Source organism: Sinocyclocheilus anshuiensis, unplaced genomic scaffold (assembly GCF_001515605.1).
Source record: "Sinocyclocheilus anshuiensis isolate Anshui unplaced genomic scaffold, SAMN03320099.WGS_v1.1 scaffold366, whole genome shotgun sequence".
In the NCBI taxonomy this organism is placed as follows: Eukaryota; Metazoa; Chordata; class Actinopteri; order Cypriniformes; family Cyprinidae; genus Sinocyclocheilus; species Sinocyclocheilus anshuiensis.
In genome coordinates, this window is record NW_015547673.1 from 1,744,272 (window position 1) to 1,767,827 (window position 23,556).

General features: G+C 36.7%; 1 protein-coding gene, 1 long non-coding RNA gene and 1 pseudogene across 4 annotated transcripts in view; 2 read left to right on the plus strand and 1 right to left on the minus strand.

Annotated features, from left to right (window-relative positions):
• Positions 1–1,837: 1,837 nt before the first annotated feature.
• LOC107702812 (rhamnose-binding lectin-like) lies at positions 1,838–13,805 on the plus strand (annotated as a pseudogene).
• A 2,362-nt stretch (positions 13,806–16,167) lies between these two features.
• The window catches only part of LOC107702878 (14-3-3 protein beta/alpha-B-like), a 9,573-nt gene continuing 2,184 nt past the window's right edge, over positions 16,168–23,556 (minus strand). The window contains exons 2-7 of one of the 3 annotated variants that reach the window (XM_016505319.1): positions 21,974–22,274; positions 21,656–21,779; positions 19,140–19,183; positions 16,774–16,893; positions 16,343–16,438; positions 16,168–16,252 (exon numbers count right to left, since the gene is read on the minus strand). In XM_016505319.1, the coding sequence (XP_016360805.1) occupies positions 16,202–16,252; positions 16,343–16,438; positions 16,774–16,893; positions 19,140–19,183; positions 21,656–21,779; positions 21,974–22,267 (729 nt within the window). In that variant the 5' untranslated portion in view covers positions 22,268–22,274 and the 3' untranslated portion in view covers positions 16,168–16,201. Of the gene's footprint in view, positions 16,253–16,342; positions 16,439–16,773; positions 16,894–19,061; positions 19,184–21,655; positions 21,780–21,973; positions 22,275–23,556 lie in introns of all 3 variants that reach the window. The other 2 variants (XM_016505317.1, XM_016505318.1) reach the window with 2 other exon arrangements.
• Positions 18,479–19,055, plus strand: LOC107702879 (uncharacterized). Its single transcript, XR_001635796.1, has 2 exons — positions 18,479–18,508; positions 18,605–19,055. It is a non-coding gene; the product is annotated as an uncharacterized LOC107702879 (long non-coding RNA).

Sequence of the window (23,556 nt, forward strand, 5' to 3'; positions counted from 1 at the left end):
TTAAATCTGACTGACAGATCAGACAACAGAATGTATAAAGTAAATACTGATCAACTTACTAGAGCTACAACTTAATTTATCAGATCTTGCATGTGACTGTATTGCAATTCATATTGACAAACATGCTGAACACATGGTCATTTTGTACTTCCAAAAACTGTATTAAAATGATTTTTGAAAATTACAAAAAATGGAGTTATGTTTTTACAAATAAACTCTTCATGTGAATATATGAATATATATAAATTATTTTAATACCTGAATTATTATTATTTATAATGATGTATTAAAAATATATATATATATATATATATATATATATATATATATACGTATACTATATTTATTTTTCTGTTAGATTTATTTTCATCTAATGTTTTGTATTAAGGAATCTTACAGTTACAGTCTTACAGTCAACTTGGAGCAATTTTGTAGCATGTCTGCATTTCTTTTACCATTTTAATTTCTGAATTAAAATTCAATTTGATATTTTTTGGAGGGATACAGTAGAAATGTTGGTGTGAAACAACTATCCTGTCATCATAATGAAGAAAACAGTCTTATTAAAAGAGTTAACGTTTAGAATAGGAAGCATTATGAAGTAGTTTGGCATAATCTTTTATCATTATTTCCTAGAATTTAAAAACCTAACTGACTGTAACAAATTTCAGTAAGTCTCTTAAAATATCAGATAACCTTTTCATGACAAGGCAATGTTAGTTCAGATTATAAAATGTCATGTGGTGTGACTCCCCAAAAACATAATATTTAAGAATGAATATTTCATGATATTTGTAATATACATATATATAAAATTAAACCAACATAAATACACCAAAAGCACTTTTCTAAGAACTTTGCACATGTGTTTTAAACTAGTGGTTTTGTTTTGTTTTTCCTTTTCTTAATTTTATTTAGGAAGTTTCCCCTCAGGAAGTTTTCTCTCAGGACAGAACACAAAATGACCATTGACAAATGTATCCAGTTTTAACTGGTTTGGCACAGTTTACCCAAAATTGGGTTACACTGACCCAGTGCTGGGAAGCTGTGTGAGGGGGTTCATCATTTGCATTGACAGTAAAAGTGACCCAGCAGCTGAGTTACAGAAAAACTACCCAGCACCTGGGTAAAAAAATGTAAAAAAAATAACCCAATAAAATGACCCAACAAGCTGAACCCAGCATTTGGGTTAAAAAAAACCAACATAAATACACCAAAAGCACTTTTCTAAGAACTTTGCACATGTGTTTTAAACTAGTGGTTTTGTTTTGTTTTTCCTTTTCTTAATTTTATTTAGGAAGTTTCCCCTCAGGAAGTTTTCTCTCAGGACAGAACACAAAATGACCATTGACAAATGTATCCAGTTTTAACTGGTTTGGCACAGTTTACCCAAAATTGGGTTACACTGACCCAGTGCTGGGAAGCTGTGTGAGGGGGTTCATCATTTGCATTGACAGTAAAAGTGACCCAGCAGCTGAGTTACAGAAAAACTACCCAGCACCTGGGTAAAAAAATGTAAAAAAAATAACCCAATAAAATGACCCAACAAGCTGAACCCAGCATTTGGTTAAGAAAAAATAACCCAGCATTTTTTAGTGTACTTAGAAAAATATGATTATTTTACAAATGATATTTTTACATTTTAACCTGTTTTCTGCTAAATAGTATTTTGAGATTCTAAAATCTAAAATACTGTGAAGAATATATTTACTTAAACCTTTTTTTTTTTTTTCTTCAAATTAGAATTTTAATGTGAAAATATTTGCACTGATTAACTCCTAAATAAGTGTCCAGGAACAATAGGAAGTGTTTGCTCAACATCACATTTCTTACACAGATGTCAAAGATGTGAAAGACATCAATCAATCAATATTGATTCTTATCTGAAAAACAGACCCTATAAATATGGATCAGCTCATCAGAGGCTGCATGTACACCTTCGACGGCGACAGCAGAAGCATGTTCTCTCTCAGTGTCCTCCTGCTCACCTGTAAGTTTCTTTCATCTGCTTAAATTGCAAAATCAGATGCACGGTGAACACTAATGTATAGTTGCACTTTTAGACATTTGAACAGCTCTGTTCTAGGTTAAATTTAGGGTTGAGAATAGTGTGAATGGCTTTAAGATTAGCATTGCACAGGGATTTTAATCATTTATCTTCTGTTGTTGTTTTACAGTTCTGAACTCCAGATTGCTGATATCTGCAGGTATTTCATTTATCCTTGAACCACATCAACAATCAACAGTTAAGCAAATCTTACTAGACTTAATTGTGAAGTCCGGTTTTGAATTTCATAGTTGTTGCTTTTTGTGAGTGTGTTGTAGTGTGTCACTATGTTTTATTATTATTTAGTATTCCCAATGTAGTATCTGGATGTTATTGTTCTCTCCCCTGTAGTTTGTTCATCTCACTTTGTTACAAATGACAAATAATACGTTGAAGCTGCACTCTTTAATTTTTCAGAGACTGTAGTTACATGTGATGGGTCTCAGCGTCTCAGTTGTGGTAAGATGTGTCAAAATCAAGTTATTTATTATATATTCTATTGTTATTAAGTTGGCTTGAAAAAGCCAACTTACTGAAATCCTATTTAAACTTCTTCTTCTTCTTCTTCTTCTTCCTCTTCTTCTTCTTCTTCTTCCAAGCTACAAACACCAAACTTGGCTCAGACCTTCAGACTGGTCTGACTCGAGTTGCTATATCTTTTCTAACTGATCCGGCTGACGGTTTTCGTAAACTAGACTATTAAAACCACCCAAAATCCCATAGACTTTCATTGAGGGGGTCAAAACTTTTGTACAATGAATCTTATTGTGTATTTAAGCTACCTATTGCTATAGCAAAGCTTAACAACTCCCTACTGAAAATAAAAAGCTAAAACCAGTCAAAGCTGATTGGCTGCTTTGGCTGGTCTCCCAAGCTGGTTTTAAAGTGGTTTTGGACACTTTTTTTGAGCAGGTCAGGCTGGTCTTAGCTGGTTTTCAGATGGTTTGTAGCTGGGTGTTTTTTTTTTTTTACTGAATCAACTGGTTTTAGCTGGTTTTAGCTGGATTAGCATAGAAACATGTTAACAACATGCTAGTAACTTGCTAATCATGCTAGAAACATGCTAACAAAATGCTAGTAACTTGCTAATCATGCTAACAACATGCTAGCTAGTAACATGCTAAACATGCTAGTAACTTGCTAATCATGCTAACAAAATGCTAACACCATGCTAGTAACATGCTAATCATGCTAGAAACATGTTAGTAAACTTGCTAATCATGTTAACAAAATGTTAGTAACTTGCTAATCATGTTAACAACATGTTAGTAACTTGCTAATCATGCTAACAAAATGTTAACACAATGCTGGTAACATGCTAATAATGCTAGAAAAATGCTAGCAACTTGATAAACATATTAGAAACATGGTAGCATCATGCTTGTAACATGCTAAAAATCATGTTAGTAACATGCTAATTATGCTAGAATCATGCTAACAACATGCTAGTAACTTGCTAATCATGTTAACAAAATGTTAATACCATGCTATTAACATACTAATCATGTTAGAAACATGCGAACAACTTGTTAAACATGCTAGAAACATGGTAGCATCATGCTGGTAACATGTTAGTAATGCTAGAATCATGCTAGCAACATGCTATTAACTTGCTATTCATGCTAACAACATGCTAGTAACTTGCTAATCATGCTAGAAACATGCTAACAACATGCTAGTAACTTGCTAATAATGCTAGAAACATGCTAGCAACTTGTTAAAAATGCTAGCATCATGCTAGTAACATGCTAGTAACTTGCTAATAATGGTAAGAAAATGCTAGTAACTTGCTAATCATGCGAGAATCATGCTAGTAAAATGCTAGTAACTTGCTAATAATGGTAAGAAAATGCTAGTAACTTGCTAATAATGCTAACAACATGCTAGTAACTTGCTAATCATGCAAGAAACATGCTAACTACATGCTAGTAACTTGCTAATCATGCTAACAAAATGTTAACACCATGCTAGTAACATGTTAATCATGCTAGAAACATGCTAGCAACTTGGTAAACATGCTAGAAAATGCTAGCAACATGCTAGAAACTTGATAATCATGTTAACAACATGCTAGCAACTTGTTAAACATGCTAGCAAAATGCTAGCCATTTTGTTAAACCTGTTAACAAAATGCTAACACCATGCTAGTAACATGCTAGCAACATGCTAGTAACTTGCTAATCATACTAAAAAAATGCTAACATCATGCTAGTAACATGCTAATCATGCTAGAAACATGCTAGCAATTTGTTAAACATGCTAGAAACATGCTAGCATCATCCTAGAAACATGCTAGTCATGTTATAATCATGCTAGCAACATGCTAATAATGCCAGAATCATGGTTGCAACATGCTATTAACTTGCTAATCATGTTAACAACATGCCATTCACTTGCTTATCATGTTAGAAACATGCTAACAACATGCTAGTAAATTGCTAATCATGTTAGAAAACATGCTAGCAACTTGCTAAACATGCTAGACACATGCTAGCATCATGCTAGTAACAGGCTAATCATGTTAGATTCATGTTAGTAAATGCTAATCATGCTAACAACATGCTAGTAACTTGCTAATCATGTTAACAGCATGCTAGTAACTTGCTAACCATGCTAACAACATGCTAGTACATGGCTAATAATGTTAGAAACATGCTAGAAACTTGATAAACATGCTAGTAACATGATAATAATGCTAGAATCATGCTAGAAACATGCTAGTAATATGTCAATAATGCTAACAACATGCTAGTAACATGCTATTCATGTTAGAAACATGCTAGTAACTTGCTAATAATACTAACTCCATGCTAGTAACATGCTAATCATGTTAACAACATGTTAACAACCTGTTAAACATGCTAGCATCATGCTTGTAACATGGTAATCATGTTAGAATCATGATAGTAACATGCTAATCATGCTAGAATCAGGATAGCAACATGTTAGTAACTTGGTAATCATGCTAACAACATGTTAACACCATGCTAGTAACATGCTAATCATGCTAGAAACATGCTAGCAATTTGTTAAAAATGTTAACAATATGTTAACACCATGCTAGTAACATGCTAATCATGCTAGAAACATGCTTGCAACTTGATAAACATATTAGAAACATGGTAGCATCATGCTTGTAACATGCTAATAATGCTAAAATCATGTTAGTAACATGCTAATTATGCTAGAATCATGTTAACAACATGCAAGTAACTTGTTAATCATGTTAACAAAATGTTAACACCATGCTATTAACATGCTAATCATGTTAGAAACATGTTAACAACTTGTTAAACATGCTAGAAGCATGCTAGCATCATGCTGGTAACATGTTAATAATGCTAGAATCATGCTAGCAACATGCTATTAACTTGCTATTCATGCTAACAAAATGCTAGTAACTTGATAATCATGCTAGAAACATGCTAACAACATGCTAGTAACTTGCTAATCGTGTTAGAAACATGCTAGCAACTTGTTAAACATGCTAGAAACATGCTAGCATTATGCTGGTAACATGCTAATCATGCTAGAATCATGCTAGCTAGAAATAGGCTAGCATTATGCTGGTAACATGCTAATCATGCTAGAATCATAATAACAACATGCTATTAACGTGCTAATAATGCTAACAACATGCTAGTAACATGCTAATCATGATAACAACATGTTAGCAACTTGTTAAACAGGCTAGCATCATGCTAGTAACATGCTAATCATACTAGAATCATGCTAGTAACATGCTACTCATGCTAGAATCATGTTAACAACATGCTAGTAACTTGCTAATCATGATATAAAAATGCTAACATGCTAGTAACTTGCTAATCATGTTAGAAACATGCTAGCAAATTGTTGAACATGCTAGAAACATGCTAACATAATGCTAATCATGCTAGAATCATGCTAGTAACATGATAATCATGCTAGAATCAAGCTAACAACATGTTAGTAACTTGATAATCATGTTACCAACATGCTAGTAACTGGCTAATAATGCTAACACCATGCTAGTAAAATACCAATCATGCTAACAAAATGCGAGTAACATGCTAATCATGTTAGAAACATGTTAGTAACTTGCTAATCATGCAAACGCCATGCTAACAAAATGTTAACACCATGCTAGTAACATGCTAATCATGTTAGAAACATGTTAGTAACTTGCTAATCATGCAAACGCCATGCTAACAAAATGTTAATCATGCTAGAAACATGCTAGCAATTTGTTAATCATGCTAACAAAATGTTAACACCATGCTAGTAACATGCTAATCATGTTAGAAAAATGTTAGTAAATGGCTAATCATGTTAACAAAATGTTAATCATGCTAGAAACATACTAGCAATTTGTTAATCATGCTAACAAAATGTTAACACCATGCTAGTAACATGCTAATGGTAGAATAATGCTAGCAACATGTTAGTAACTTGCTAATTATGCTAACAACATGCTAGTAACATGACAATCATGCTAGAAACATGCTAGTAACTTGCTAATCATGCTAGCAACATGTTAACCATGTTAGAAACATGTTACTAACATGCTAATCATGCTAGTAACATGCTAATTGTACTAGCAACATGCTAACAAAATGATAATCATGCTAGCAACATGATAGTAAAATGTTAATCATGCTAAAAACATGTTAGCAACATGCTAGTCATGCTAGAAACAGCCTAGCAACCACCCCAGATTCTGATTCTGGGGTGATCAGTGTACAATTAGCGACGTTTGGCCGCACAAGCAGCCAAATTTGCAGCGTTGGACGACCACCATCTGAGACATCTAATACTAAGTGTTTAGTAGACGTACCTGTGATCTATAAATGGTAATGATCTTTTTCTTTGAGACTTCAGACTCAGGAATTATGGGTAGAATTTTGAGTATGTTGTTTACCCTGTGGTTTGCTTACTCATTTCTTTATCCTTAAACAGATGTGATGGACTGAGAGAGTGTGAGATAGGCACTCAAGGACTTGCATCAAAAGATCCATGTTTTGGCACCTACAAGTATTACACTACCAACTACATTTGCATCCCAGCAGGTATTTTTCTCTCTTTTCCACCATTTCCTGTTCATTATACTATGCAAGCCTGTAAATGTACTGAAATAATGTGTTGTTGGGTCAAAGCAAAAAATTGCTTCAACTTGTTACAAGTAATCAGTTAACTGAAAAAAATAAGCGTGACCAAATCAAATTTCTACAGTCAACTGAAACAAAAAATTCACTTTCAACCAAATATATTTTTTACATGATTATATCACAAATTATCACTAAATCTATTTGGAATAACTTACATTTTTACATATTTTTAAATCAAATGTCCAGATAAATACAAATCTAAATTGTACATGTTAAGCAATTTCTTCACACTCTTTTTACACTCTTGAGAGTCAAAAACATTTTAGTCAACATTTTAAAATGTTTATTACATCAAAGTGAAATCTTCAACATTCATTGACATAATTTCCACTTTTAGCACTGCATAGAAATTTGAGGAAGAATTTACAACAGTTAATTGTGAAAACTGCTTTAAAACTGCATGGCTTAAACATAACATTCCAGAATAGAACGTTCATCCAAGAAATTTAACGTCCATGTGCCATTGAAAAAAGCCACTCACATTTAAGATGAACTTACATTAAGAAAAGAATAGAAAAGAAAAAAGACAGTCTCTCACATTTGGACAAATTTTAAAAATACATTAGAATGCAAGATTTCAATACATTTTACAACAATTCTCCTGATATTTGGTGCTTTTTATAAACATCAATTCGCTGGAAAAACATCATCTGTAGCTTCATTTTTCAGGGACATCATCAGTTACTCACCCTCCTGTAGTTCAAATACATCAGACTTTGGTTATCTTCAAAATACAAATGAAGATATTTTGTAATGAAACCTGAAAGCTTTCTTTCCCTCCAGTGACAGTCCATGTAACCAAAACTTAGAAGATACAAAAAAGTCATAAAGGCGTCATAAAATGAATCCATAAGAAATGTTTGTGTTTATATGTGAATAAAAGCCTAAATTAAATCTGTTCACAATATAAAGCAATCATATCTCTTCACAAGAAAAAAAAAACACTAAATTCATATACTTTTAAAACACCTTTACGACCTTCTAGGATATTCTAAGTTTTAGTTACCTGAACTATCAATGGATGGACAGAATTTCTGGACAGAAATATAAAAATATCTTAATTTGTGTTTCAAAGATGAACCGAAGTCTTATGGGTTTGAAACAACATGAGGGTGAGTAAATGACAGAATTTTCATTTTTGTGTTTATTTTTCTGCCAAGCAGGGCAGCTTTTTCTTGTACTTGCAGAGCTTATTACCTTCTCCAAAGTGTCTGTTTTTCTTGCTATGAGAGATTTTGAGAAACAGAATTGGTATTAGTTGTAGTGTACACATAAATGTTTGAGATCAATACCTTAAATAACAACAGCATAATTTTCATTAAATCATCTCATGTACTTCGTAATATAGTAAATAACCTAATCTCAAACATGTATGTTTTGCTTTGGAATTGGCCTGGTATTGGCTGCATTGGTATGTAATATTATGGTACAGATGGAAAAATCTCTGAGACTTAATTGATCAAGTACAGCAGATATCAATTGGCCTTAAAGGAAAATAAAAACAGTAATAAAAATGAACAATTTGAGCAAGCAACAGGACCAGTAAATACAACAGAACAAAGAAACAAATGGGCTTAACAGTAATGAGAAATACTACAGAAATTGAATAAACTAACCCAGGGGTTCTCAAACCCCTCCATGAAGTACCCCAGCACTGCACGTTTTGTATGTCTCCCTATATCTGACACACCCACTCCAGGTCTTGCAGTCTCCACTAATGGGCTGATGAGTTGTATGAGGGAGACATACAAAATGTGCAGGGCTGGGGGTACTCCGGGACAGGTTTGAGAACCACTGAACTAACCAAATGTAAAAAAAAAAAAAAAAAAAGAAAGAAATATCTTTACGACACAGATTTTTCTTTTGTTGTTTGATTAACAACAGGGACAGCAGGGAAACTGCCTTAACTTTAAAACTGAATGCATGGATCCAATATATTTATTCACATCTAATTTTCTCCCAAAATGTTACATTCGCTTAAGACATAACCGACTGTTTTTATGTTAATACTCGTAAAGACGGACATTTTCAACATATTTTGTGATTATTTGACAATTCAAATGGCAGAAGACAAGAGATCCGCATGCTGACGGGTGGGTTTCTGTGCACGCTTCGGGTGAGTGAGCACTGAAAGCTGTTGTGATGATTTTAGTTCTGTTTCGCGACTTTAGGCCATGTGTCCACCAAAAGCCCTGTTCACACTGCTAGCGACTTTGTCGCTGTACTGTATATACTGTAAAGTAGTCTCAGCCTCAGACGTCACGCCCACAGACTGAACATCTGATGCATATCCCACATAAAATTGGAAACACTTCAGGAGTTTCGAAGTCGTCATCGGATTGGTTGAATTATACAGGATTTCCGGGAGACATGTGTGTGTTGCGTTCTTTAATGTTCCGCCTGGAAACAAAGATGCCGTGATGCCAAACCCCCCCTTTAGGATCATCTAAATGCTGGATTTTCAAAAGTATGTTGAATATTTAAAATTCTCGGCATAGAATCTTTCAAATATGTCCAAGAGTTTTACACACCAGTCTGTTATTGTGGGGACATTTCCACGCCCCTAAACATGACGCGGCACAAAACGAAACATGATTGGTTGCTTTACCTGTCAGTCATATGGCCTATTGGGCAGGCCTTAGCCATTCAAAGTGGCCAAGGTTCCCAGACCTTCTGCCGTCAGTCTGAAGGTCTGGCTACACAAGACTAACTGACTTCTAACGGCAGCTGCAGTGATGCGATGACTTTACCGATTAGCGATTGGCTCTTTTACTCAGAAGGCGGGGCTTCGTTCGATAGAGCGGCCATATTGAGTTTTGAATTTTTCCCCATTCAAAACTATATGAGTGACAAGTCTTGGGTATTCTATAGTCTTTGCCTGCACTCGGGATGGTGACGTGTGAGCGCCACTGACAGATTCTTCAATCCTATTGGTTGTCGCTCACGAAATTCACTGTTAATTTGCATAAAGTTAAACTACTCTTAACTTTTGTTTCACGCCTACATTCTGTCGACTGTCGCCAACTGTTACTCATGTTGCCAGAAGTCTCCAGCTCTCCATTGAAAATGAATGGGATCATGTCGCTTTTGTCGCTGTGCCGCTGGCGGTGTGAACAGGGCTAAAGCATTTTTAGCCAGCTGAAAATGCCTAGCTGTGAGCACTTGAGAGCGCTTCTGCAGCGCAGTGTGTTTTTCAGTTGAGACGCTTTGGCTGCTATGATACAGAATATCTGTGTAATTGTTACTAGTATCTGATTTTGCAGATTTATTTCTTATTATAAAGATTTTTGACAAAATATAAAGGACTTGTTGACTTGACTCTGGCCCTTGTTTTGAATGTTTTTGTTCTGTTGTGCTTCTTTTTGTACAAGCATGAAGTGGCGGTTGGTCGGTGTGGTATTAGTCCCGCCCCTTCTCCACTGTGATTGGACGGCTGGGTAAAAAGTGACAGTGAGGAGTGCTGCGTTTTACCCAAAGCAGAACATTCTTCAACGTTCAGCGCCTCGTCAAACTCCTGGCGTTTTAAAAAACGAGTCGCTCCAATTGAAAACAACTGAAAAAATATGCTAGCCCTTGGAAAAAAAAAAAATAAACGCTTTGGTGGACATGCGCCATTTTTGCCCTTTTAAAATATATAGCTCCTTATTTTTCATTGATCCATGTGTTTTTATCACTTTACGCAATCTGCCTAATGAAAGATGCGCGGATGTATATACATGCCGCCACATGTACATATGACAAAACACAACCATTGAGTAGTTAACTTAAACAAAATCATCATAAACATATCAACTGTAACAATAAACTCAACTCAAACTTGCTAGAAGGGATACAGCTACGGCCAGATTGTCCTACTGGGAATGCCATATAAATATTGCATCATTTTTGTCACGCTGAACAACAATTAATTACTGTATTTGCATTATTGTATAGGTAGGGTTGGGGTAGGTATAGATGTTAATAAAACAATCTAATAGGTACATTTTTTTATTTATTGTTATTTTCTGGCTGTAGCTGTGTTCCTTCTTGCTGCGGGAAAACATGATGGCCGCCGATCAGAAAATGAGGTGTGTTCGACTTGAAGCAGCATCTTATCTCACAATTCTGATAAAAAAAAATCAACTCATTCTTTTTTCCCCCTCGGCTCAGAATCACTTCTGGGGTTTTTTCCCTCAGAATTGACAAACTCATAATTGTTGAGTTAAATCGAGTTATAAAGTCTGAACTAGGAGATATAAACTTGCATTTGAGAGAAGAAAAAAGTCAGAATTGTGAGATAAAATAGGTAAATGTTATAGGTTTAATTAGTAGTCTATTTCATGATGTAACCTTAGGGCTAATACAATATGTGAACTGCATATGTGAATATTATGTAGACCAAATTAATGCTTTAAAAGTAGGGTAATCATAGCAGGTTTCATCCACAGTCTGTCCCTTTAAACGTCTGCGTTTAGCTTCAAATGGCAACTTTGACGACAGTATTCTATAAAAAATTATTTGCATTCTGATTCTTACATCTAAAAAATTTTTCTCTTATTCCATGGATTTTACCCATTTCCCTCCACTTGTTACCAGTGATTTTCTGCCACCACAACGTGCGTGCAGCTGCAAGTGACGTAACTGTGACGTCTACTCCAAATTGGTCTATAGCTCACGGTACTTTGATGCATACACCGATCGGTCTGTGCAGCGCCGCTTCTAGTCGAACACACATCTATTGTCAAACTGAACATTAATGATGTCATTGGTCACGTGGTTTTCACAGAACGCAAAATTGTCATTTGATGTAAAGCAAATACACTGAACAAAATTATAAACGCAACACTTTTGTTTACACCAACAGTTAGCTCAATGACAAGATAGAAAAGTAGGCTACATTTATTAAGTCGGATCAAGTATAAAATGTTCCTCACTGTAATGACAAGGCATATGCACTTTTTTTCAGTGTCCTCTGTCCTTTTAACTTCTTTCAGAAACAATTGTGACTTGTGGTGCTGGATACGCTTACTTGAAATGTGGTGAGCTATTTTTCTACTTCTCTTTTACTGTTTCAAGAAATCAGATGACATGGATTCATTTAAGGAATGCCATTTTTTTTTATCTCCATGTAGAAAATTGTAAGATTCAGATAAATACTGCAAACTATGGACGTACAGATAAAACCACCTGCTCTGAAGGACGTCCATCCAGTGAGCTTTTAAAAGGCATGATCACAGTACAGGCAACACACACTCGCTAAGCCTGTTTTACATTTGTTATATTTATGTTTTTGTTTTTTTAATTGCTTTACAACATTTCTATATATTTACTGTAGGCCTAGGTTCAAGTTTGATCTGTGAACATGCGACGAGTGCCCTGACCTGTGGTGTGTATTCTGTTCTTTCTGCTTATTTTTACCATTTTGGTTGATGATGCATTAGAGTTTATGACTAAATGATAAAACATTATAGTATATAATGACCTTTTTTGCATCCAAGAGACTGTAAAAAGTTGAATTGATGTTTTCAGATGAAGGGACTGTCATACGCATTCACAGCGCTAACTACGGCTGAACTGACAGCAGCACGTGCTCTACTGGACAACCTGCTTCTCAGCTTGCCAAAACTGACTGCTACACCTTAAATTCACAGACAGTAGTCACTAGTGTGTCAGTTTACACGCTCAATGTATACATTTTCACATTCAGTCTTTACCTTGCTGAAAAAACAACAGCAACCTAAACCACGCTGGGAGACCAGCTAAGACTAAACGTTTATCGAAGCGTTTTCTCCAACAGGGTAATCAAATGACTTTAATAATACCAATAAAATAATTTTTTATGAAGTTTTTGTTTCATTAATTTATATTTTATCACTGTGTAGATGTGAAGGGAAAAACAGCTGCTCCATATTGGCCTCCAACAGTGTCTTCTCGGATCCATGTGTCGGCACAATCAAGTACCTGTACATCTCATACTCCTGCGTGTCTAAGTGTGACTGTACAGAGCAATGATACTGCATATGTGTGCTAGTTTTCTAATGTGTTGATCAGTTTTGTTTTGGTTTTTACTCATGAACTCACTCATCAGTCTGGACTGATAATAGCTCATTACTGTTGATGTTTGTGTTTGCAGAGAATGACAGCTGATCTTGTGGATTTGGCCTCTTCAGTTCTCTATCAGCATCTCTTCTATTTTAAATGTGCTGAAACAAATCTATTTCTTCATTGTTAACGCATCTAATATTATATGGTATTTGCTGTCTTTCCTCTTGTAAATATATGGCCAAAAAGGTAAAGGTAGAATACTAGTATATGCTAATCTGAAATCAGTCTTTGTGTCTGGATGAAATCAGTGGCTTTGATTCTCATACGATTCATTTTTCAATAGGCCTTGCTTATACACTATGTTGTGGGATTTTCCTTACAATAAATGCTTTGCAAATGAGAATGAGGCGAGTGTGTCTTGTTCTTAAAAGCATGTTGATTGTAAACACCAGCTTTACCTTATCATCATTTACCAAGTGTTAGGATAAAGAATACAGAAAGGGTGCACATTGTTCATTTACATATTACTGACATTGTAACAAAGCAATGCTGGTTATCCCTATCCTTTTAGAAGCACAGTGAAGTCTATTATTAAGAAGTGCAAGGTATTTGGTACAACACAGTCCCTCCCTGGATCAGGATGTCGCTCCAAACTGGATGAGAGTCAGGAGGAAACTGGTCAGAGAGACCAAGAGGCCTACAGCAAATCTGAAGCAGTCGCAGGAATTTATGACAAAGAGTGGTCATTGTGTGCATGTGACAACAATATCACAAATTCTCCACAAATGTGGCTTGTATGGGAGAGTTGCAAGAAAAAAGCCATTCCTCAAGAAAGGACTCATGCAGTCACGACTGAACTTTGCCAAAACGCACCTTGAGGATTCTGAGGCAGATGAGACTAAAATATAATTTTTTGGCCAAAAACACCAAACGATATGTCTGACAGAAATCCAATACAGTTCACCATCCAAATAACAGCATTCCTCCAGTAAAGCATGGAGGTGGTAATGTCCTGGGGACTGGAGCACTTGTCAGGATAGAAGGAAAAATGGATGTGGCAAAATACCATCAAATTCTTGAGGAAAATCTGTTTCCCTCTGCCAGAAAGTTATCAATGTGAAGAAGGTTTACCTTCCAACATGACAATGACCCAAAGCACACAGCAAAACTGAGCACACAGTGGTTGAAGGAGAAAAAGGTGAATGTCCTTGCACTGCCTAGTCAGAGCCCAGACTTAAACCCCACTGAAAATCTGTGGAATGACTTGAAGACTGCAGTCCACAAACACTCACCATCACATTTAACTGAACTTGAGCAGTTCTGAAAAGAAGAGTTAGCAAATATTGCAAAGTCCAGATGTGCCAAGTTAGTAGAAACAAAATATCCCAACAGACTCAAGGCTGTAATTAAAGCAAAAGGTGGTTCAACAAAATACTGACACAAGGGGGTGATCTTTTTTTTCCAACTCACCGATTCAGTTTTTTCTCTCTCTCTGACATGTTGGTGTTATATCTTTCACTTGGATGTTATAAATTGTAAATACAGCTGGATAAAACAAAAAATGTGGCCGTCTTCATTTCAGGCTGCAAAGCAACAAAATGTGATTATTTTAAAGGTCAAGACGTGGAAGGTATTTAGTACAACACAGACCCTCCCTGGATCAGAACGACGCTCCAAACTGAATGAAAGAGCCAGGAGGAAACTGGTCAGAGATGCTACCAAGAGGCCTACAGCAACTCTGAAGCAGTTGCAGGAATTTATGACAAAGATTGGTCATTGTGTGCATGTGACAACAATATCACAAATTCTCCACAAATGTGGCTTGTATGGGAGAGTTGCAAGAAAAAAGCCATTCCTCAAGAAAGGACTCATGCAGTCACGACTGAACTTTGCCAAAACGCACCTTGAGGATTCTGAGGCAGATGAGACTAAAATATAATTTTTTGGCCAAAAACACCAAACGATATGTCTGACAGAAATCCAATACAGTTCACCATCCAAATAACAGCATTCCTCCAGTAAAGCATGGAGGTGGTAATGTCCTGGGGACTGGAGCACTTGTCAGGATAGAAGGAAAAATGGATGTGGCAAAATACCATCAAATTCTTGAGGAAAATCTGTTTCCCTCTGCCAGAAAGTTATCAATGTGAAGAAGGTTTACCTTCCAACATGACAATGACCCAAAGCACACAGCAAAACTGAGCACACAGTGGTTGAAGGAGAAAAAGGTGAATACACACACACACACACACACACACACACACACACACACACACACACACACACACACACAGTTACTCTCTGTTAGCAGCACACACAATCTTACAGTCACTCAGACACGCATAAAGGACAGGGTTTGATAATCAGTACATGTTAAATTCACAAACAAAATGACTGGACCTGCTATAATGTCAGCATGTCACCCTGTGAGCCACCCCCACCCCCCTCCCAGCCATGGGGGCTTCGCCGAGCGTCTTCCTGTGGGTGGTGATCATCACTCAGAAGGTACAGGGGAGCGAGACGGGAACTGGATGGAGGGGGGTGGGTGCTGTAGGGTGGAATGAGGTGGGAGGGTTGGTGGAAGCCATTTGTGTATTTAAGGTGGATGTGTGGGTGTTTGGAGATCAGTGCGGCTCCCCTAGTCCACAAACACTCACCATCACATTTAACTGAACTTGAGCAGTTCTGAAAAGAAGAGTTAGCAAATATTGCAAAGTCCAGATGTGCCAAGTTAGTAGAAACAAAATATCCCAACAGACTCAAGGCTGTAATTAAAGCAAAAGGTGGTTCAACAAAATACTGACACAAGGGGGTGATCTTTTTTTTCCAACTCACCGATTCAGTTTTTTCTCTCTCTCTGACATGTTGGTGTTATATCTTTCACTTGGATGTTATAAATTGTAAATACAGCTGGATAAAACAAAAAATGTGTTGTGTATTTAAGGTGGATGTGTGTAGGTGTTTGGAAATCAGTGCTGCTCCCCTAGTTCTCATTGTCGCCTGCTTCGTCACCCTGGTTTTCTGACGTCCAAAGCTGCATGTATGAGAATGAATATATTATATGAGCCAATTAAGCACTTAAACAGAAATATAACTGGTGCAGAATGTATAATGGAGGACTTACAGTGAGGTTGTCCCTTAGAAGCTGCATGATCAAGGTGCTGTCTTTGTAGGAGTCCTCATTTAAAGTGTCAAGCTCAGCAATGGCTTCATCAAAAGCCTGTAACAGAGGCACTGGTTTCTCATTTGGGCTGAGCATGAAATACACTGGTGCTTGTATTTGATTTGGCTCAAACAATGTTCATTGTAGTCAAAGAAATAAAATACAAATTCATATGATGAAGCATAAGAGGCTGTTCACATAGGACACATCCTAGTTTTTTTTGCTTTTTAACGCATTAGATGGATATCTTTGGCGACTGTACTGTCTCTCACTACATGGCAAGTTAAAAACAGTTCAACTGCTATAATGGGTCTCTGTCCAAATTTTATTAAATGCAAGAACTCGTCCTGTGTGAACGGCCCCTTATGCTGCTAGCATTTAAAGATACCAACCGTCTTAGCGAGGTGACAGGCATTCTCAGGAGAGTTGAGGATCTCGTAGTAAAAAACGGAAAAGTTGAGGGCAAGACCCAACCGTATAGGGTGTGTAGGCTGCATTTCCTTCTTACTTATCTCAAATATCTCAAAATAAGCCTTCTGAGAGTTCTCAACCGTGGCTGAAAGAACAAAAAGTTGATATTGTGTTGATTGTGTTGATTAAAAAGCCAAATATATAATTAATTTAATATATTTATGTCACCGATCGTCGGACAGATAGATAATAGTGATGCAGTGAAATTAACGTTTTACAGAAACCAAAAAGAAAGTTCTTATTTAATCAAAAACCAAAACTGAATATGAAGTTCCTTGAATTCACTTTGGGTAACTGAACTCATTATGCTGTTAAGGGTGTAAAGTTCTTCAGCAACAAGCCACTTCTCAATGTTTCAGCCGAACAAATTTTACATAGTGCTACTCTAGAATCATTTTTGGTCACACTGAAGTGTATCCAAACTGCTGACGTCTTCACCTGTTGTAGCTTTTCCACAGCATGTTAATGAAATAGATGCTAAAACAGTCAAAACGCACCTTTGGAGAAGATGATTTCAGTTCTCTAAAAGTATTACGCCGGAAACTTTTTTTTTTCTGTTTTGGCCAAATATTTTTAGTTTCCAAAATTTTGGTGTATCACTCATAGATGGATAGACAGATAGATAGATAGATAAATGACAGACAAACAGAGAGACGGATAGATAGAACAATATAATAATAGACAGAATGATAGACAAAGAACAACAGACATACGGATAGAACGACAGACAGATAGAACAGTGTTTCACACAAACCTACACTCTATTTGTGGCGGCACGTACCAATTTCTCAATTTTGAGATTCCAATTTTTTTTTCTCGAACACCTGGCATCCCCCGCGAAACGGTTCTCATTCTCGCTTGAATATGTATCACCCATAAGTGAACGTCATGATTCAGTTCATCTGGATGAGAAGACAAAAATGCCGAAGACCTCAGCTGTGTGGGAGCACTTTAAATTGAGTGAGGACAAGACAAAGGCAGTGTGCCAAATATGCGATTTGAAACTGGCCTACCACAACAACACATCAAGTTTGAAAAATCACCTGAGTTCTGCAAGTAGTTTTGATAATAATTTGTCTATAGGTACATCCCCAGTTATCGCAGCCATCAACATCAACATGCTCAACCACACCCAAAACTTCACAGCAGATCCTACAATCTGTCTAGCCAGCCTAACGTTACCTTGTTCTATTTAGCCTATTACAGTTTGTTTTATTCTATATAAGGGAATTCATTTAATTTTATTTAAACTGTTCGTTAATTAAAATGTGTGATGCTGTTATTGAAAGTATGCTACAGTGTTCTTTATTTAGTTCGTTGTACTTCGTTCATTTATTTTTCGTTCTTCTTTTATTTAAATAGCCTACCCTTTACGGTGTCAGTAATTACTGTGCTGCTAATTTCTGATTTGGGAGTGATTTGTTTGTTAGAAAAATGTTAGGCTACGCTGTTCTGTAGTTTATGAAAAGTTTATTAATTCTGAACATGTCGCGTGTCCATATTTCTGACATGTTGGTGTTATATCTTTCACTTGGATGTTATAAATTGTAAATACAGCTGGATAAAACAAAAAATGTGGCCGTCTTCATTTCAGGCTGCAAAGCAACAAAATGTGATTATTTTAAAGGGAGGTGATTTTTTTCTATATCCACTGTAGTGTGCATGTGAGGTGCCGGCACGATCAAAAAGCTGAAGCATAAAATACTCAGTCATTTTTGGTCATACAGTAAAGGCATAATTCCAAAGTGTTAGCAGCTGGTGGTAAAAATTTGGGACTTCTTAAACATGTCATTCCTACCTCATATGGTAAAAAACATGTTTTAGCTCTTTTGATTAATATGGACCATAAGGTATTATTAACATAGTATGTCAAAGCAGAAACTATCCTACATTTGGGGCTTTGTTTGGAAGAGAACATTAACTGAACTTTAACTTTAAACTGGCTTTACTCATTCAAGTTAATACCATTTAAATAATTCAGAATAAATCAGTGTCCTCTTCGAAATTAATGTTTAAAAATGTCACTGCTTGTGTTTAAGAATATGACATTCATTAAAATACAGCTTAAGCAGCACAGAATTGAACACAAGAAAGCAGAGAAGTTAGACTTACTCTGTATTTGGTGAAAACAAACTGCCAGTTTAATAACCATACAATAAAACCTGTAAATACCAATGAATTATACTAAAAAAAAAATGATTGTGAGGATCTCGTAGTAAAAAACGGAAAAGTTGAGGGCAAGACCCAACCGTATAGGGTGTGTGGGCTGCATTTCCTTCTTACTTATCTCAAAAGCATCTTGGTAAGCCTTCTGAGAGTTCTCAACCGTGGCTGAAAGAACAAAAAGTTGATATTGTGTTGATTACATTAAAAAAAAAGCCAAATATATAATTAATTTAATATATTTATGTCACCGATCGTCGGACAGATAGATAATAGTGATGCAGTGAAATTAACGTTTTACAGAAACCAAAAAGAAAGTTCTTATTTAATCAAAAACCAAAACTGAATATGAAGTTCCTTGAATTCACTTTGGGTAACTGAACTCATTATGCTGTTAAGGGTGTAAAGTTCTTCAGCAACAAGCCACTTCTCAATGTTTCAGCCGAACAAATTTTACATAGTGCTACTCTAGAATCATTTTTGGTCACACTGAAGTGTATCCAAACTGCTGACGTCTTCACCTGTTGTAGCTTTTCCACAGCATGTTAATGAAATAGATGCTAAAACAGTCAAAACGCACCTTTGGAGAAGATGATTTCAGTTCTCTAAAAGTATTACGCCGGAAACTTTTTTTTTTCTGTTTTGGCCAAATATTTTTAGTTTCCAAAATTTTGGTGTATCACTCATAGATGGATAGACAGATAGATAGATAGATAAATGACAGACAAACAGAGAGACGGATAGATAGAACAATATAATAATAGACAGAATGATAGACAAAGAACAACAGACATACGGATAGAACGACAGACAGATAGAACAGTGTTTCACACAAACCTACACTCTATTTGTGGCGGCACGTACCAATTTCTCAATTTTGAGATTCCAATTTTTTTTTCTCGAACACCTGGCATCCCCCGCGAAACGGTTCTCATTCTCGCTTGAATATGTATCACCCATAAGTGAACGTCATGATTCAGTTCATCTGGATGAGAAGACAAAAATGCCGAAGACCTCAGCTGTGTGGGAGCACTTTAAATTGAGTGAGGACAAGACAAAGGCAGTGTGCCAAATATGCGATTTGAAACTGGCCTACCACAACAACACATCAAGTTTGAAAAATCACCTGAGTTCTGCAAGTAGTTTTGATAATAATTTGTCTATAGGTACATCCCCAGTTATCGCAGCCATCAACATCAACATGCTCAACCACACCCAAAACTTCACAGCAGATCCTACAATCTGTCTAGCCAGCCTAACGTTACCTTGTTCTATTTAGCCTATTACAGTTTGTTTTATTCTATATAAGGGAATTCATTTAATTTTATTTAAACCGTTCGTTAATTAAAATGTGTGATGCTGTTATTGAAAGAATGCTACCGTGTTCTTCATTTATTACAGTTCGTAGAACTTCGTTCATTTATTTTTTGTTCTTTTATTTAAATAGCCTACCCTTTACGGTGTCAGTAATTACTGTGCTGCTAATTTCTGATTTGGGAGTGATTTGTTTGTTAGAAAAATGTTAGGCTACCTTATTAAAAGTATTGCTTTTAACAGACCTGTGTGTTTTGTATCACTAGTGCAGAATCCGTTCTTGGAACATATAAGCCCTGCCCGTGTGAGGCGCGCCGCTTCCGGCTCACGCTGTTCTGTAGTTTATTAAAAGTTTATTAATTCTGAACGTGTTTGGTCCATATTGCACCAAAATGTGACACTGCACTCCCTTGGGTCCGCAGCAACACACCCACCACGCGTGAAGTCGATTGGATGAACGGTTCTCGACATAAAAATGCAAACAGACAGACACACACACACAGAGATTCCTGCTCCTTTATTAGAGAGAAGAATATGTTCAGCCCCCTCCCTCCGAAGCTTCGAATATTCGGTGTTGGTTACTACCGAAGCCTCGAAGCTCAAAAAATTGTATTCGGACCAGCCCTAATTACAGTTGATATCAGTTAAGCCCATTTTAGGGTATCTGCAGGGTTTTTTAAATCAAATGTAAGGCTTTTTACAACCTTTGTAAAGACGTGCACAAATAAAATAAAATAAAATGTAACATTAAACCGTAATATGACTGTAAAAAAAACATATACGGGTTTATACAAAAACAAATTTTTATAAAATGTTCTTCAAAATTTTGTGTGTTTGCTGCTTAAAAATATGGGTCGATTTTTGCACTGGTCTTAACAAAAACAGCAGACGGGCTGATTGAAAATTCATTCTCTGCCAGTAGGTGGCGCTTATGGAAACGGCAGAAATATAGCGGTTTTCCCCAGTAACGGCAAAGTAGAACTGCACTTATAAACGCTACTTTATCAGGCATTATAAGTAGGTAAGATAAAATGAAAATGCCATCAATACTTTACTGAACACAGTCGGTTCCCTTCAGAGATACATTCAAATAAACACGCTGCATTTTGACTTGTACAGCGCTCATTTATTCAATGAAATCATAGCCTTTTGAAATTTAATCCAGCCATATCACGATTCCTGCATGAGTTTTGGACAAATTTGTGCAACTCTATTTGTGGCAGTCAATATTGATATTGTGGCAGGCCGCCACAAATAAATCAATGTATGGAAAACACTGAAACGACAGACGATAGAATGATAGATAGATAGATACAATGCACTTACTGGTCTTGGATTCTCCAGACGCGACCTCAGATAAGTATCTGAAGTAATCGCCTTTCATTTTCAGGTAAAACACCTTGCTCTCTGCCTGAGAAGCATTGGGAATGAGGAACTTCTCCAAAAGACCCTGTCAAGACAGGTAGGGACCATCAGGATTTTTGGTCAAACATAGTGAAATATGGAACAACATTTGACTCTTCCACTTTTAATACTGAAATTAAGCGTTCTTTGAAAACTGAACACTAAATATTTTGTATTTAACTTCAAGTGATGTCATCATTATAAAAGGTTCAGAAGATGAAGAGAAAGAAGTGCAGATACCAGCACATCATTGCAGATGTCCTGCAGTTCAGTCTCGATCTTTTCACGATACTCACGTGCCATCTGTTGCTTCTTCTCGTTCCCCTCTGTCTTCTGCTCGATGCTGGAGATCACACGCCAGGAGGAGCGACGGGCGCCCACCACGTTCTTGTACGCCACAGAGAGCAGGTTGCGCTCTTCATTGGAGAGCTCCACGCCGCCCTCGGTAACAGCCTTCATAGCGGCTGCCATGTCATCATAGCGCTCGGCCTGCTCGGCAAGCTTGGCTTTCTGCACCAGGTCACTCTTGTCCATTTTTAGACTGAGAATCAGATACGAGTAGTTATGAGCACAATAATTCACAGAAAACCACTAAATTTTACATTTTGAAAGCACAAGACAGAAACATGTAACACACTATTGGTATTAATGGTCAAAAAAATGATGATCTGCAGTAGTTACAGGGCTGCACTGACAATAGGAATTACTGTGTTTTTAATCATTTTGATAAACTGACATCAATTCTTCAATCCCAAGATCAGTATTTTATGGCGCTTTTCCACTGCGTGGTACGGCACGGTTCAGCTCGGCACGGTTTGCGTTTCCACTGCAGTTCAGTACCGCTTTAGAGTGGGCGGGATTATTCACATGTCGTTATAGTTGCGCCGCCTCTACTACCACGACTCCTAAAAAAAACTTTTTCATTCCACGTCGCCCCATCAAGCTCCTGCTGGATCCGCTCCTCTGCTATCAACGAGAGGAATGTCTGTTCTACCGCAACAGACAACAAAACTTTTTGGTTGTTAAAACAAGGTGCGCTCGTTCAAAACAGTTGCGTTCGATCCTTCGTTGGCTGTGCTGATTTAAATCTAGCGGTTCTTTTGTGTTTGTGTCGCAAGTTCAGTGACGCAGGTAGTGACGATTCTCTCCGGCCAATCCGTGATCAGCAGAGTTTACACGTCACGTTTTGGTAACGGTACGGTTCACTTGGAACCCCAACCGAGGTGGTACTAAAAAAAGTACCAGGTACTGTACCCAGTGGAAAACCCCCAAAAAGTGAACCGTACCGAGCCGTACCATGCAGTGGAAAAGCGCCATTAGTCTATTCCGTTTTCATTTGATGTGCAAAACTTCTCTAAATGATATTTGTAGCGTGCCTCCCATCCAATCATTTTAATAAGCTTGTGTTGTTACTTTGGATATGAAACTGTCTCAACTTTCAAATTTTGTAAATTTAAGCATGAAAATACTGAACATCAGAAAGTGTTGAAAGAAACAGTACAACTTACTGAAACGTATCATGTCTCATGTAATCGCTCAATCTGTGTTTCAACCACGGAAAGACATCAGTAAAGCAGCTTGTAAGCAATGTCATGTAAAGTTACATTTACACCTCAGAAAAGTCATTCAATGTCCATAAAGTCCATAGTTAGCTAGAAAAAGGAACTGTAGATATTTATTATATTTTTACTTAACCTGTTAGTGATGTCTTATTTAAAGGGGTCATATGATGCGATTTAAATTTTTCCTTTCTCTTTGGAGTGTTACAAGCTCTTGGTGCATAAAGAAGATCTGTAAAGTTGCAAAGACTAAAGTCTCAAATC